This window comes from Thunnus thynnus, chromosome 3, assembly GCF_963924715.1.
Source record: "Thunnus thynnus chromosome 3, fThuThy2.1, whole genome shotgun sequence".
NCBI lineage: Eukaryota > Metazoa > Chordata > Actinopteri > Scombriformes > Scombridae > Thunnus > Thunnus thynnus.
The window spans coordinates 30,654,192-30,669,737 of record NC_089519.1 but is presented as its reverse complement, the minus strand read 5'-3'; the positions used below and the strand labels follow the sequence as shown (position 1 = coordinate 30,669,737).

The following is a 15,546-nucleotide window of genomic DNA, read 5'->3' as shown; positions in this document are numbered from 1 at the left end:
AGGTATAGAATAATAAAACGATAAAAGTATAAAACACTGCATAAAAGTAAGACTAAATAGATGGGTCTTTAGTTTACTGTAAAAATATCAATATTCATTTGATTAAGAATATATAAGTTCCTAATTGTCTTTGTATGTCTTTCTTATATATATTTTTTCTTAATTTTATTTTATTCAGTGATTGAATATAGTGATATTCATGTCAAGCTCTATTACTACTAAGTTATTTATGTGTCAAAGGTCTTTTCTTTGCAGCTGGGACCTCCCAGCAGTGTCAAAAAGTCCAATTTTTGACAATATTTTCCATGTATTATGCCCCGCCCATTTTACCGAGCATTTATTTGGTCTCTGAGCTGTGATTGGATCAAAATCCCGTCAGTCATGATTTGCAGCAAGGTTGGTTGCAGTGTCGCGGTTGTTGATGTAGCCGTCAGAAGTCAGGCGGCAGCGGCTCAGAGGACAGTTAGCAGGTGAGCATGGACGGACAGCGGCAGGCTGCTTTTATACGACTTAATGCGATTAGCTTCACTTGACAGCTAGCTTACTGAAGTAATATATCTCAGAATATGTTGGATATTAAAAAAACATGAATTAAATAGATGTTTCGCTGAAACTGTGCGCTGCCTCTGGGCTTTGACGTCGGTATCATGTCAAATTGATTCCGGACAACTAGAAACTCGTGAGCAGCATGAATGGAGACACTTGTTCATAATGTAATTAAATGAGGACCAGCCTCATTTTTCCACAGTCTATGAGAAGGTCTTGTGCAGTGAAGTGAAATAGGAAGTGCAGAGTTGACAGCTAACATGCGTTGACAACGTATGTGGAAGTCAAGCTTGTAATAACGAATGTATTAGCTGTTATTTTGATATTTTATTGTCCCGAATTTCATAGATGTAACGTTAACCATGAGTTAGAGATTGTCAGCAGCCACAACCTATAATAATAATAATGATAATCATAATAACAATGGTAATATCTTGGATATACCTGTTGCTACTCTTGACGGTTTACATCCCGGCCTGAGGATGAAATAAATCATTCATTATTGTTGACAACAATCCTACAGGCTGGTGTAGACCAAACAGCCAAAGAGGGCAGAGCTAAACATTTCTGCATGTGCTGCCAAAACAATACAAAACACAACAAAAATGTATCAGTTATAAATCACAGAGACTATTCAGATTGTTTCATCCTCCCCTAAACAGTCTGTTCTTCGTCTCAGGTAACAATGCAGTTCTTGGGCCGGCTGTTGGACACAGTCTCCTCTGTCTCAACCCTCTTCACCAACCCTTACCGGGTCAGAGATGTGCCGCTGGCTGACTACGGTGGAGGAGGAAAAATCCTGCTGAAAGACGAGGGACGTATAGTTCTGTATAAAAATGCACAGTACCAGTCATGGGACTGTGTGCTTATGTGTCCTGAGACACCGAATATGGCTCTGAGGTCAGTATTGATCAAATCAAGGGGAATGTTGAGTGTTGAATGTGTCATTTGTTGTGTGATGTGGCTTTAATAAAGCCACCGAACCAGGTTTGGATTTGCAGTTGTCATCTGAAATTACCCGTAGGTTTTTAAGATGCAGATTTGGTTACTACTTTCAGACTATTACATATTATTGACCTACACAATCCCCCAACAAAGCAGCTTAACTGAATCAAAGGCGTTTATCTTGAATGAATCAGCGTTGAGCCATTCAGTCATAGATCTGAAAGGCAGGCGTAAACAAGTTGGGCTGAACTGAAACTAAAGGTTGAATGTGTATTGTAAGATACTGCATTAGATGTAAGAGTGGAGCTTGCCTCCAATGCATACATTGCGATCAGTGCAAACGTAACATCGGAAGTCCAAAAGATAAAGGTTTTTAAGAACTTAATGTACACTAAAATGACATCTAGTAAATGGCCTGCAATTATATAGTGCCTCTCAATCAATCAATCAGTCAGACTTTATTTGTATACCACTTTTTGTACAAATACAATGTAGCACAAAGTGCTTTACACTATTAAAAACAGTACAGTTACCGTCCACCTCCATCCATGCACAAAACAATAACTGACTGTTATAAATAAAGAACTTAATAAAAATAGGAACTGAGGAAACGCTATCATAACTGTCATGAATTTGCAATGATGAAACACCAGAGGTAAGTTAAACATGTAAAAATTCAGAATGGCAAAATAAAATAATAATACAAGATTGAAATGTGTTAAAGATAATAAAATACTTTAAAAAAGGAGAGGTGTATTAAAGCAAGTAAAACCAGGGATGTAAGGTAGGGTATTAAGAGGAAAACAAGCATAAAGATAGTCCAGTCTTCCGACCACTCAAAGCGCTTTAACCTACATGCCAGCATTCCCATGCAAGGTGCCAACCTGCTCGTCAGGATCTTATCTAATGCACATTCACACACACACACTCACACACCGTTAGCGCATCCATCAAGAGCAATTTGGGGTGCATTGTCTTGCCCAAGGACACTTTGACATGCGGACCGGAAGAGCCGGGGTTTGAACCACTCAACTTCCGATTAGTAGACGTTCTTCTGAGCCACAGCCGCCCCAAAGTGGTAGTGAGAAACAAAACAGAGAACTGGCACGAATCTTTTCTACATACAGTACACTGTATAAATATATAATGTAATTTGAAAAGTCTCTTTCAATAAATAAAGGAGCTCTTTGAAATCACGCGCCACAACAGGAAATCAAATCAGAAATCAAATTCCAGCGCAATCAGGCTCTCAGAGCTACTAGGAATGATTTTTCCTCATAGAAAATAGTTGATGAATGCTCATGCCTATAATATTGTTATTTATCTTACATGTCCCAAAAAATATGAAAAGGTAGCACATCTCAAATTTCTAAGTCAGCATTTCACTTGTTTATTCGGCTGACATCAGAACGTTTCGAAACACTCGGAAGAAGGCGTTTCTATTGTGATGTGAGCCAAATAAACAAGCAAAATGTTAGTATTTTATCCTCCTTGACTTGGATATTTGAGATGTGCTACCTTTTCATATTTTTTGGAACATGCTCAATGGACTTTGGGTTTAGCGCTCCACTGAGAATCCCATTGTTGAAACGAATCCTCCTTTTCCAATCCAGTTATCTTACATGTCATTCGTACCAGTGTGACCAGTTTCCCAGAGCCTTTGGCACCCATTCAGATCTCCTCTTAAGGTTCTTGTGACATTTAATGTTGTAACCATTGCGTTGTCTGATTCAGGCTGTTTCAGGTGGCATCAGAGGAGGATGCCATGAACTGGTTCCCGCAGTATGCCCTCAAGCTTCGACCCTTCTATGAGACACTGCCGTTGAAGGCTGAGACCACCCAGCCAATCGTGGACTGCATCCGCAACCACCCAGACTGGAGCTCTGCCCACATCGCCGTGGACACGGGCCTGCGGGAGTGTCTCAAACACAACTATGTCCAGAGGTGAGACCGGACGTGGTGATTTTGATTCAGCTGGATCTTACAAGGACTGCAGCTATGATTATTTTCATTTTCAATTCATCTTCATTTTAATTTTTTTTATTTTATTATCATTTAGTCTATAAAAGTAGGGGAGGAAAGTCAAATCTTCATCTTCAAATTTGCTGTAACAACAGTCCAAAAGATCATTTTTACAATGATATAAGACAGAAAAATAGTAAGTCCTCATGTTTGAGAAGATGTGATCAGCATGGAGATGTGATCAGATGGCAGAATCAGCTAATCATTAAAGCAGTAGTTGGAGCTCAGGGCAGGTTCGCCAATGGATAAATATATCTGGATATAGCTGACTGAGGAGAGGATTATAATGTGTAAGCTTATTCTACAGAGACATTAATTGTGAGGCAGTCAGTGTGAGAGAGTGTCAGCTAAACGCATACAATACAAAATACTATTAACTAATTAGTTTACACTTTGTGTTTTATACTTTAAATCATTCTGGTGGTTTAGAAAATTTTAGCCCATTAATTACACCATCACATCACTTGACATTACTCCATCAATTTCCCATGCAGCACTTATATAATTTGAAAACAACAGGAAATCAGTTGAACCACCTGTATACTTTGCAAAATGTTAATTTACTGGCTGAATTGTGCAAAACCACCTGTGTGGTGCTTTAATGTGCACAGCTGAAATGTGCACGTCTTTCTGCCTCCAGTCAGATCAATGCTCGGGACACGTCAGGTCAGACGCCGCTGCACTTGGCGTGTGAGCGCAGTGACTCTGCGTGTGTGAAGGAGCTGTTGGAGGAAAGCCAGGCTCGCACTGACATCAGAGACCGCAACGGAGAGACGCCCATGCACAGCGCCGCCAAGCAGGATTCTCCTGCCATCATTCAGGTCAGTACATGTGAAGAGGTTTTAACTTATCATGAAATCAGGTTAGGGGGCAAATGATGATGTGTAGTCCATCCTCTCCTCATCCAGATCCTGTGCTCGCGGTTGTGCTCCGGGGTGAATGAGCTGAACAATAACGGGGAGACGCCACTCCACGTGTCCTGCCGCTTGGGCCGAGTGGAGGCCGTCAAAGCTCTGTTGGGCGGCGGAGCCAAGTGTGATATCATCGGAGGCAGCGGCTACGCCATCCACGCTGCCATGAAGTACAACGAGAAGGGGTGAGCTGATGGAGGGACGAGGGCGATGAACATAAGAGTTGTACGGCCTCTCCTGCACTCTGTGGTGTACTTGCTTATTATTTTATTGTCCAAAATGTACATTTTCAGTTACCAGGTACAGAATCACAGGAACTGGGAGGAGTCTGTATTTTCCTCAATGACACTACAAAACACATGGTTTTGAAGTAATAGTTTCCCTGGTTACCCTGCTGCTCTTCTACCATTATAGTAGATGAATGCTTGTACTCTTTTTTTTCTTCTCTTTTTTTGGCTGGACCGCAACAGAGGAGCCCTATAACCGCGTCTGTCCATCACTGAGTCACTTACAGTTACACCATTGTTTTTTGAAATAAAGCACTTCTGTGTTCATGGTAAATAAAACAAAAGCAATATAACAAATAAATGTATGAATGCAAACTTTACACACCTGAAACACACTGTATAAGGGTCATTTACACTCAGCATTAATGAGTAACTTGACAGTTACTGTATTAAAACTATATTTTGGGTTGTGGGTAAGTGAAATAATATATAAAACATATAAAAAATAATCTTAACTCAACCCTTCTCACACCAGCACCATATAGTCTACACCTAAAATCTGGTACAATGTATTTAAGTATTTTTAATATTTTTTATGTGTACAGCACATAGAGTTACAACTACTGCATGAAAAGTGCAATACAAATAAATAAAGTTAAAGCGATGTTCATGTCTGATGGTAACCAGGCGACGTACAAGTTAAAATCCCTCTAGTGTTTCATACTTGGTCCAGCCATATACCAGGTTTTGACCTACACTTGTGAACAAATGCATATAGGACCAGTGTGTATTGACTTTGGTATAAGAGCAGCAAACCTATTTCTTAATGCTGGAGAGAACCTCTCAGAAGCACTACATCCAATAAATGTATAGGAGCTGTACTGGGTATCCGAATTATCAGAATATATGTGGTCGGAAGTGAATCTGTAGAGGTTGTTAAATGCTTTTTCCACAGAATAAGGACAGAGAATGTTTTAAACTCCCAGAATACAAAGTCTATAGCTTTAAGTTAATAGTACATGTGACAAGTCTCTTTGTGTTTCTGTCAGGTGTGCGGAGGAGATCCTCAAAGCAGACCCAGGCCAGCTCCAGGCTGAGGATTCTGTATATGGAGGGACGCCTCTCCATTGGGCCAAAACTGCTGAGGTGAGGAACATCAAGTGTTTTGTGGTTAGAATTAGGAGTCTGACTCTAGAAAAACCAAAGCATTGAAGCTTTGATAGGAGAATAATGGATCTATGACCTTTGATGACCTCTGTGAGCAAGCAGCCCAAGTTTAAACAACATTTACAAAACTAATTTCATCCTGTATGAGTTTATGTCACTGCTTCCAATCAGAAATGCTGGCCTGTCATTGAGGCGTCCCACACCAAGACATGCAAGTTAGGCTTCAGGAAGAAGTAACAGGAGAAGTCCTGTTGTTCTGTTCATTTAATAAAGTCTTCCTCTCTCTGTGCCAGATGTGTCGTTTGCTGCTGGAGCATGGCTGTATGGTGAACTATCTCAGTAAGACCGGGGAGAGCGCCCTCCACATTCTGACCAAGAAGGGCCGCTTTGAGGCAGCCATGGTGTTACTCACCCACGGAGCCAACGCCAACCTGAAGGGACAGGACGGGAACACAGCTCTGCACCTCGCTATGAAGGTGAGTGTACGAGATATTGTGTCTGCCTTGTTCTTATCTTCCAGGTGAAAACAATAATGTTACTGATAATCAAAGTGTTCATGAAAGGGAGGAGAAATGTCAAGGAGTGATTTTGCTAAGTGGTGGCAACACAGTATCGGTATGAGGGGAAAACACTAAGAGCTATGACTCAGATTACAGGAGATTTATCCTAAAAATACCAAACAATAGGGAAATGAGGCTGCACCGTTTTTTTTTTAAATAATAATAATGCACCACTTGTGTGACACTGTGCTCATTAATTAGATGGACCACATGGAGTTGATCAAAGCTCTGATTGTATTTGGTGCTGATGTGGAGATCCACAACGACTTGGGAGAAACACCTGGACTGATTGCTGCACGCACCAGCAAAGGTAAGAGAGACAGGAGGGATGGAAAGAGAGATATCAACTGTAAGGTATACAGAAGTTGAATCAGGAAAATAAGGAACAGAGTAGGAATTCTGAGTTAGGACAGTGAAAAGCTGTGTTATATTTATAGAACTTAATGTGACTGACCTAACACGCCTGTTTGTTCTAGTTTAATCAGATTATAACATGTTAACCCATAGTCTCATTTAACAGCATGTATTCCAATGTAGATGGTAAAGCCGATGCATGAAAATGGTTGTAATGATATAATGAAACAATCTTTAGTGCCTTGTCTCTAAATATAAAGACCAGTTGTACCGCTCTTGCTACTAATTCATTGTTTTGTGACTGTTTAGAAGCAGCATGGTTACAAAGCTTGCAGCATTTCTTTTTAAAGGTGCATCATGCAACTTTACCGTGGATGATGTAAAAACACCACACACTCCATTGTACATTTGCAGCATATGTATAGAGCTTTGATTTGATCATTTCCAGCTACTCAGTGATTTCAGAGCTTGCTCTCTGATCTGTAAGGGGATTTTGTGGAACCAAAACTTCTCAGTTGATGTAGCTCCAGTCTCCTCCATCTGCACGTTGTTTTACCTGTTCAACAGCAGAGGGCAGCACTTACAAAACATTTCAGTTGCAAAAGCTGAAAACATTTGCTCTTACATCAGTGCCACGATTAAGATATTTGTATCAGGCCTTCAGTACATATTTCTGATTTCTGCTCGCGTAAGAACAGCATCCCAAATGTACTATTTATTACATGACTGCTGTATTGGATTACATTTTAGTGCACTGAGTGTTTTCTAATAAATTCAGTGTATTATGAGGATAGAATATAAGGATATAAAGCAAAAAGTAAAGGCCTACAATTGTGGATGTGGAAAGTCAGAACTCTGTTGAGCTGTTCTTGATATGTTGACTTTTTAGTCTAAAAAAAAAAAAATTTCAACCTCTTCGGCAACATTTAATGTCTACCATAGCAACATTTACATTGCCATGCAAAAGGCAAAATAATTTGACATTTCAGTGATTTCTAATAAAGGTCTGTGCATTGTTTCTACTGGATCTGTCTGCCTATTGAAACAAGATTATTATATGAGCATATTTGTTGTTTTCACATGGAGACAAATGTGTATGAAACCGCATACTCGATGCTCTGAAGCAGAAATGATGGTAAATGGAGTTTGCTGTCATTAAGTGATTTTTGTAAATGCATGATAATTGCTAACATCCTGCTTACATTCTTGCTTTCTCTCTCTGTGTCTTATCTATCACCCTCTATCTCTTCTTCTCTGCTTTTTGTGGTGTTTGTGCATGTCTAACTCCATTTGCGTGCATGTGTGTGTGTGTGTTTTTTTCGTTAAAACGAAAGGTCCGAATAGAAAGATACTGCTGGACATGCTGTGTAGTGTAGGGGTCCAGCGGTGCCTCCCCCCCTCCCCTGCCAGTCCTCCCCCCATCTCCAACAAGGCCCCACCTCCAGGCATAGGTAACACCAACGTCCCATCCTCTGCCTCCCCTTCACTGCACTCTGTTTCAATGCTTCTCTCATCAACAGAATATGTCTCTGTTTGAGCTCTTTTACATTTTCTATAACTTTTTACATTTACTGTATTTTTTAGTTTGCTGATTAGTGAAAAAAATTATTTGTGTGCAATTTAAGAATAATCCTTAATCCTTAAAATACCAAATAACAAAAAGAAGGAATGTGTGGAAAGTATTTAACAGAAAGAGGTTATTTTTTCAGTGCTAGATTTGAATTATGACTTGAGTACACAAGTGACTCAACAAGAAATCTGAGCTGAGGAATGTGACAGTATGAGAGTGAGAAGCTCTTGTAAATTAAATAAGATAAAGCAAGTATCCTTACATAAAAGCAACATGCACGCATATCTACTTGACATTCCTGGTATAACTCCCCTGTGGCTTGTAGAAAACCCAGTGACCCCTTTCCTTTTCCATCCTTTGTACATGAATTTGATCAATACTGTTGCCATGTGTTGGTCCCACACCAATAGCTGTTATGATTGGCTCACAGGGTTTGAGGACATCATGTTCGTGGGGGCTGCAGTCACTGCAATGAGCAGAGGCACATCTGAAGTGGACGGGCCCAAAACGGGGAAAAGGAAGTGAGTATGTTTGTAATTCCACAGTTCCCCGTCTGTTTTTCATGGTTAAAGCAAGACTATGTAACTTCTGCTGAGCAGCAGCAACAGCAGCCTCTGCTGCCACAAGTGGTAGTTAAAAGACGCTGATGCATTTAATTCTGTTGATATCTGAGCAGTGAGGATACCGCACTACTGTAACATGAGGGAACACTATTTGAAGGGGAACAGACTTCAACACTTGCTGTATCTAGACTGCAAGTGTGGCATGAGCAGCACGTTTAGCAGAGCAGCAGCAGCAGTGAGTGCTCCGTCTGTGTGTCTACATAGAACGTCTCCAGTGTAGACACACAGACGGAGCACTCGCTGCTACACTTGCGGTCTAGACACGGGGTTACTGTTGTGACATCCCTCGCTGTGCCTCTGGCTGATCTTATTTCTATGATTGTCTGAACCCACAGCAGCTGTGTGCTTAAATGTAGCTACTAACAGCTAGCGTTATACTGACCGACTTATGTTGCGATCCACATCATCTTCACACACCACGGAAAATACAGTCTGGTGGCTGCTAGTATGTAACTTAATTCTATTGATAACGATATAGCTACATATTGGTGAGATAACACGTGATTATAATTCACCAAAGGGCTCATCAGGCACACCAGCTGTCACTTATTAGCTGAACACCAACCTGCCAGTACTCATAGAACTGGAGTTACATCCAGGTAACTACTATTTCTTGTGGGGGATCGTACCCGCTCAACCCAAGTTACATAGTGCAAGAACAGGTGTTCAGGGAGTGGAGTGGGAATGAAAGAGGCGCCTTTCTCTCTATAACAAGTCAGTGTACCATCAAAATGATTATGAGGCTGTTATTTTAAGGTAAATAGTTGTATAATGTTGCTTTAAAGTAAAGTTTGTCTCATATTTTTTCCATGAATTCTGCGCATCTGGCTATGTGGTAGCAAAAGGATAATGAATAATAATAACAAAGTTGTTTTTTTTAAAAATATATTATTATTACTGTAACGTGAAAACATGTTATTTGTATGTGTTTCTGTCTTAGATGAGACAAAAAGTTCTGGTGTAAAAAAAGTGATATCTCCTCTCCCCTGCAGGATGGAAAGACTGCTGTGTCTGGATGGTGGAGGTATAAAAGGCCTGGTGCTGATCCAGATGCTGATCGCTCTAGAGAGAGAGGCCGGTCGGCCCACCAGAGAGCTCTTCGACTGGGTGGCTGGCACGAGCACTGGGGGGATTCTGGCCCTCGCTATAATCCACGGTGAGTGTGTTTTTCTTTCTGCTTCCAAGAGTTTTCATACCCTAGCATCAAAACAATAATGGCGTCTCTTCAATGTGTAGGAAAGTCCATGGAGTACCTTCGCTGCCTGTACTTCAGGATGAAAGAGCAGGTGTTCAAAGGGTCACGACCCTATGAATCAGCACCACTGGAGGATTTCCTGAAGAAAGAATTTGGAGAGAACACCAAGATGACAGACGTCCAATACCCCAGGTAACTGTTCATGTCAAACCTATTGAAGTCCTTTCATCCTAGAAGAAATATGTTTTTGTCGTTGTTACTTCACTTGAATGTTTGAGCTTCACTTAACAGAATGATGTATGTGCAGAGTTTGACACTAGAAGACTGTTTTCACATTCAACTGCTGAAGCTGGAAAGTTTCTGTGTTAATTGAAAAGTTGTGTACGTATGAGCATAATTTGTGACATCACAACTAGTTTGCTAATTCTGGTCCAATACGCACTTACACAAGTGTGATGAGGAGATTTGAAACCTTCAGTGCACATACAGTGAGAATGGACTTTTCAGTGAAGTAGGAGACGTCTTGAAATAAAAAATATTTGCATATTCATAGAGTCTGGATTTTTCAGTGAGGTAGAAAGAGTAGATGTCATTTTAAGAATTTCTAACCACATCAGACACATTTTTATGTCTTAAAACAAGTCTGAAGGGGATTTTAGGGTTAAAAGTGTCCACTAGCCAATAGGCAGAAAAGTGTAAAAAGGCACTAGAGACACTAGACATTTCACTACAAGCTAAAAATGTCAACCTCATAGTGGCGCTGGAGGAAAAGTCAGGCGATCACCAGAGTCAGTAGGATGCGTCCTCTTGGGACAATGGAGATCTGTTCAAAATGTCATGCCAATCTGTTCAGTAGTTATTGAGATATTTAATTCTGGACCAAAGTGGAGAGAAAGAAAGAATGACTGACAGACCTCACCATCCCTTGAACAATGCTGCTAGCATGGCTAAAAACTAGTAGTAGAGGATCCAGAATCTGTAAATGAGCTAATTTTGGTGTCAAAGTGCTGGTTTTTCAGGTTTAGATCAGAATCAGAAAAAATTCACCTTTTTATGTTAAACTCACATCTACTCTATTATCTTTTCACTCATACATTTGTTCTTGTACAGGGTGATGGTGACCAGTGTTCTGGCTGACAGACATCCAGGAGAATTGCACATCTTCAGGAACTATGACCCTCCCTCCGTCCACAGAGAGCCCCCGTATGCCACCACGGCCACGTTTCAGCCTCTCACTGTCCCACAAGGTACTAGACCTACTGCACTAGTGCTCAAATGTTTTATGAATGGTGGGTGGTGGTGTGTGTTGCTGTCTGCCAAAGTGTCCTTAATGTTACCACCAGATGGTGACATAGTAAAGTATTTTCTAACTCTACACATGGTGGTAAATTATACTCAGTTCATTCAGGATTATATATTTATTTAGAAAACGAAGCCTGAGAAGTCCATTTGTGTTGTGTTGTTTGAGTGGCAACCATGTTGTTGTTACAGGATGGGAGGATGAGGATGTGTTGATAGTAGGATACACAGTGGAGCCAGCCAGAAAGCGTAGGAAGGTGACAGCTGAAGGTGTGTTTGTGAGTGAAAAACAAAGGAACAGGTTCACAAAGAACTTAACTTGGTCAGTCACAAAATTACCTCACAAACTCCCATCTGTTCACGTATAAATATTATCCAGAATACATGCTTTTGAATACTTTAAATAGCAAAGTAGCAAATAACATGTTTCAGCCCCACACCCTTTTCAACATGGATGAATGTGGTCACTTCTTCACCGTTTAAAACTCGGTTATTGATACACAGTGACATTTTGGCACATTTCACTTTGTACTTAAGCTTGCACCCAGAATGAAAGACTAGTCGATTAGATTGATTGTTTCATGACTTTTTAAAATCTTTACATCAGAACAACTTGTGTGGCGAGCTGCCCGCTCCAGTGGTGCTGCCCCCACCTACTTCCGACCGATGGGCCGCTTTCTGGACGGAGGGCTATTGGCCAACAACCCGACACTAGACGCCATGTCAGAAATCCATCAGTACAACAAAGCCTTAAAAGCAGAGGTAGGTAACCTAACACCTTAATTATCTAGTCCTCCTTTGATCTTCTGTTAACTGCACGTTTAAACATGGATTTTTAAAAAAAATCAAATAATGTGTCATCTCTCTTTTTAACTCTTCTCTCTCAGGGCCATGGGACGGAGGTCAAGAAGCTGGGTATAGTGGTCTCCCTTGGAACTGGTAAGCCACACAGTTGTGTCTGCAATGGCAAATGATGTAATTCACACTAACTTTTCTACATGCAAAACCAATGGTCACTTAGTTTAGTTAGCTTAGTTTATGTCTTACCCCATCTTCACTATTCAACATGAGTCTATTAAAGTATAAGGCTGGTGGTTTTCTATATTTTTATTATTGTAAACAAATCTAATGTGCAGAGTCAAACCAACAACGAACCTATCCTACTTACAAGTATTGTCTGTGTATCCAAAGCCTAATATATCATATTCCTCTGTGACATAGACCTCTGTTGTTTTCCAAAAAATATTAAAAACATGTCAATGAGCCACACCGCTGTGAGTGACATGTTCCTTCCCCCCGAAGGCAATAGTTACTGTAGTTTGTTTAGAAACGGCTCCAAAGATTAATAACAGCGATAACATTTTCAGTCTCAGGAGAGACGTTCCTTGTAATGCAGGTCCTACTGAGCGTGATGCATGCTAATGCATTGTGCTAAGGTGACTCTGTTTATAGTGTATTGATAGCTTGTTGTGCTAGATGTCACAACCTCTTAACTTTGTATATTTCAGTCAAGAGACGATGACACGTCAAAATGAAAGGTCGATATGACGTGTTCTTAATGACAACAGGGGAGCTCAGAGGAATAAGATGTATCAGGCTTTGGATAAACTCACATTACTTGTAAGTAGGATCAGTTAATTGTTGGTTCGGCTCTGCACATGAGATTTGTTGACAATAAGAAAACTGATTATTATTATTATTGCATAGATTAAAGGATGTTTTCAATTGCTGTTGGGGGGGGGGGAAACATGTCATACACTTTTAAGATGGGTGGCCTCAGAGTGATTTACATCACTAACTCCTACTATGTTTGTACCTTGCTTTAACCACTGAACTAAACAATAAACATTAACACAACTCATTGTGAGTAACTAAATTTAGAAACTCCTCCTGCTCCTTCAGCTGTACAATATCTATGCTCCTGTGTGTCTCCAGGTAAACCTCCTCAGGTGGTGGTGAGCTCTGTGGATGTTTTCCGGCCTTCTAACCCTCTGGAGCTGGCCAAGAGCTTTGTAGGAGCCAAAGAGCTGGGCAAGATGCTGGTGGACTGTGTGAGTACAGTTGGAGCACCTGCTTTTAAATTTACCTTGTTCCTTGTGTAAATCAATGAGTGCTGGATGCTCATCATCCACAGCTGAAACTATATGTTTTTTCATATGAATTCATCCTGCCAGAGTTGTGTTTTCCACTTTTTGTGAAGCCTTTTAATATTCCTGATATTTTGGACATGACAACCAGTATCAATAACATTTCAGAAAGTGTCTCTAATTCTAATATTTCCTCTCTCTCTGACTGGACAGTGTACAGATTCTGATGGCTGTGCAGTTGACAGAGCAAGAGCCTGGTGTGAAATGATCGACACCATCTACCACAGGTCAGCTGACCATGAATCTGCAGCACTTCAGTTTTTTATTTACTGCTGTCTCTGCTCTCTGTTTTAACTCCAGCTGGCAAAGAGTAAATGATTATCTGCTATGTTCCTGGCCTAAACTAGACATCACTGCAGCTCTATAACATCATAGACAGTATTACTTTACCAAGCAACACTATCTGGCTTGAAGCTCAGCTTGAGTGACCCACATCGTTACAGCCTGAGATGCATGTTGATCAAGTTTGTTTCTGTTTGTGTTTGTCAAATGGGCATTTATAGTATTCATGGTTGGTCTATTATCTCTAATGTACTTTAAAACGATGTAAAATTCACTATTTATTTATTGTCTTTTGTACAGATTGAGCCCCCAGCTGTCTCAAGAGGTGATGTTGGATGAAGTGAGTGACGCAGTCCTGGTGGACATGCTGTGGGAAACCCAAATGTACCTTTATGAGAAGAGAGAAGTCCTCCAATCCCTGGCAAAAGTGCTAATGGACAACTGAAAGCACAAGAAAATCATGAGGAAAGGCTATGAAGATGGGGCTATAAGAGTTGAAAGGAATGTGAAAGCAAAATGGAGAAAAGGAGAGCAAAGGAGAGTCTTTTGAGTGGAGTCAAAGACAAGAGTGATTGGATGACGCACAAAGATTAGTGAGCCACGTGTTTGAATCGAAACTATGATGTCTGTGGCGGTGTGCTCTTTCTTTAAAACAAAGCCCTTGAGCCGATGTGACCACAGTGACTTTCATATTTACAATCAAATGTCAGTACACGATAGCAAATGTATAAAACATGGCAGAGACTGAAATCTAACAGGAAAACAACTGACAGGATGTCGCCTATTGGAAGACAAGTTATGTAGCATCTTATGACCTTATCACTGACCTTATCAAGTTTAATGTGTTTGTATATAAACCACTGAAATAGAGTGTGGAGTTTCCCTTCTTTGGTATGTGAATACAGGGGAACTGTAGGAGGAAGTGGTTCCAACTAAATCATACTAAGATCAGTATACACTGTGACTGTGATAGTGTCAGTTTACTGTCACCCTCCCCCTCTCTATAGTGTTGCGTGAGAAGTTTTTGAATCCAGTTCTCATTGGTTGTGATAAAACCATAACGCCCTTCGTCATTCTTCATTTTGTTGTTCCTCTTTCTTTTGTTTTTACCCAAGTAGCTGCAAAGACAATGTACAGACATATTACTTAAGGCCATATCAGAAGGACCCTACAGTAGCGCAACAAAATCTGCAATATACTGTAACACAGCTTGGACGATGGTGATGATGAACCAGATCTGCCTTATGTGTCTGGGGCCCAAATTTGTACTGTTTTCTTTAATTCACATCACACTATCATGCCTTTTTATAGGTTATTTAGACTGACTTTAAACATAACCTCACTCCCATTGCTAACTTGCTTGCACACTGTACACTTGTTACAACCTTTCATAAAGGTATCTTGAACAAATATTTAACATGTACATGTACAACTGGAATTATACACTTGAATTATAAACTTACTTGAAAGACAAAGAAACAATACTGCACTGGTGTTTGTACAACCTAAACTAGAAGTAACAAATTATTTACATATGTTTTTTTTTGTATATGGATTAATTACTGAAGTGTATACTGGTATGGTAATAAAATATATTAATATGGACTTCAGCTGTGTCCATGACTGTTTTGTTTCTTTGTTGTGCACTTGATTTTCAGTTGACATGTTATTTAACTCAGCATGGGTAAGATTAGATCC

General features: G+C 40.3%; 1 protein-coding gene across 6 annotated transcripts; it reads left to right on the top strand.

Annotated features, from left to right (window-relative positions):
• The first annotated feature begins 368 nt into the window (after positions 1-368).
• pla2g6 (phospholipase A2, group VI (cytosolic, calcium-independent)) lies at positions 369-15,458 on the top strand. 6 transcript variants are annotated; one of them, XM_067585336.1, is made up of 19 exons: positions 369-470; positions 1,226-1,446; positions 3,226-3,435; positions 4,154-4,334; positions 4,422-4,609; positions 5,701-5,797; positions 6,112-6,294; positions 6,580-6,688; positions 8,067-8,183; positions 8,733-8,823; positions 9,918-10,081; positions 10,162-10,312; positions 11,231-11,367; positions 11,612-11,689; positions 12,027-12,181; positions 12,307-12,358; positions 13,355-13,470; positions 13,720-13,793; positions 14,149-15,458. In XM_067585336.1, the coding sequence occupies exons 2-19, from the start codon at positions 1,232-1,234 to the stop codon at positions 14,291-14,293; spliced, it is 2,463 nt and encodes an 820-aa protein (XP_067441437.1). In that variant the 5' UTR covers positions 369-470; positions 1,226-1,231; the 3' UTR covers positions 14,294-15,458. The 6 variants fall into 6 exon arrangements, with proteins under 6 accessions (XP_067441437.1, XP_067441438.1, XP_067441436.1 ...); XM_067585337.1 differs by lacking the exon at positions 369-470 and adding an exon at positions 528-549; XM_067585335.1 differs by lacking the exon at positions 369-470 and adding an exon at positions 595-713.
• Positions 15,459-15,546: the final 88 nt, after the last annotated feature.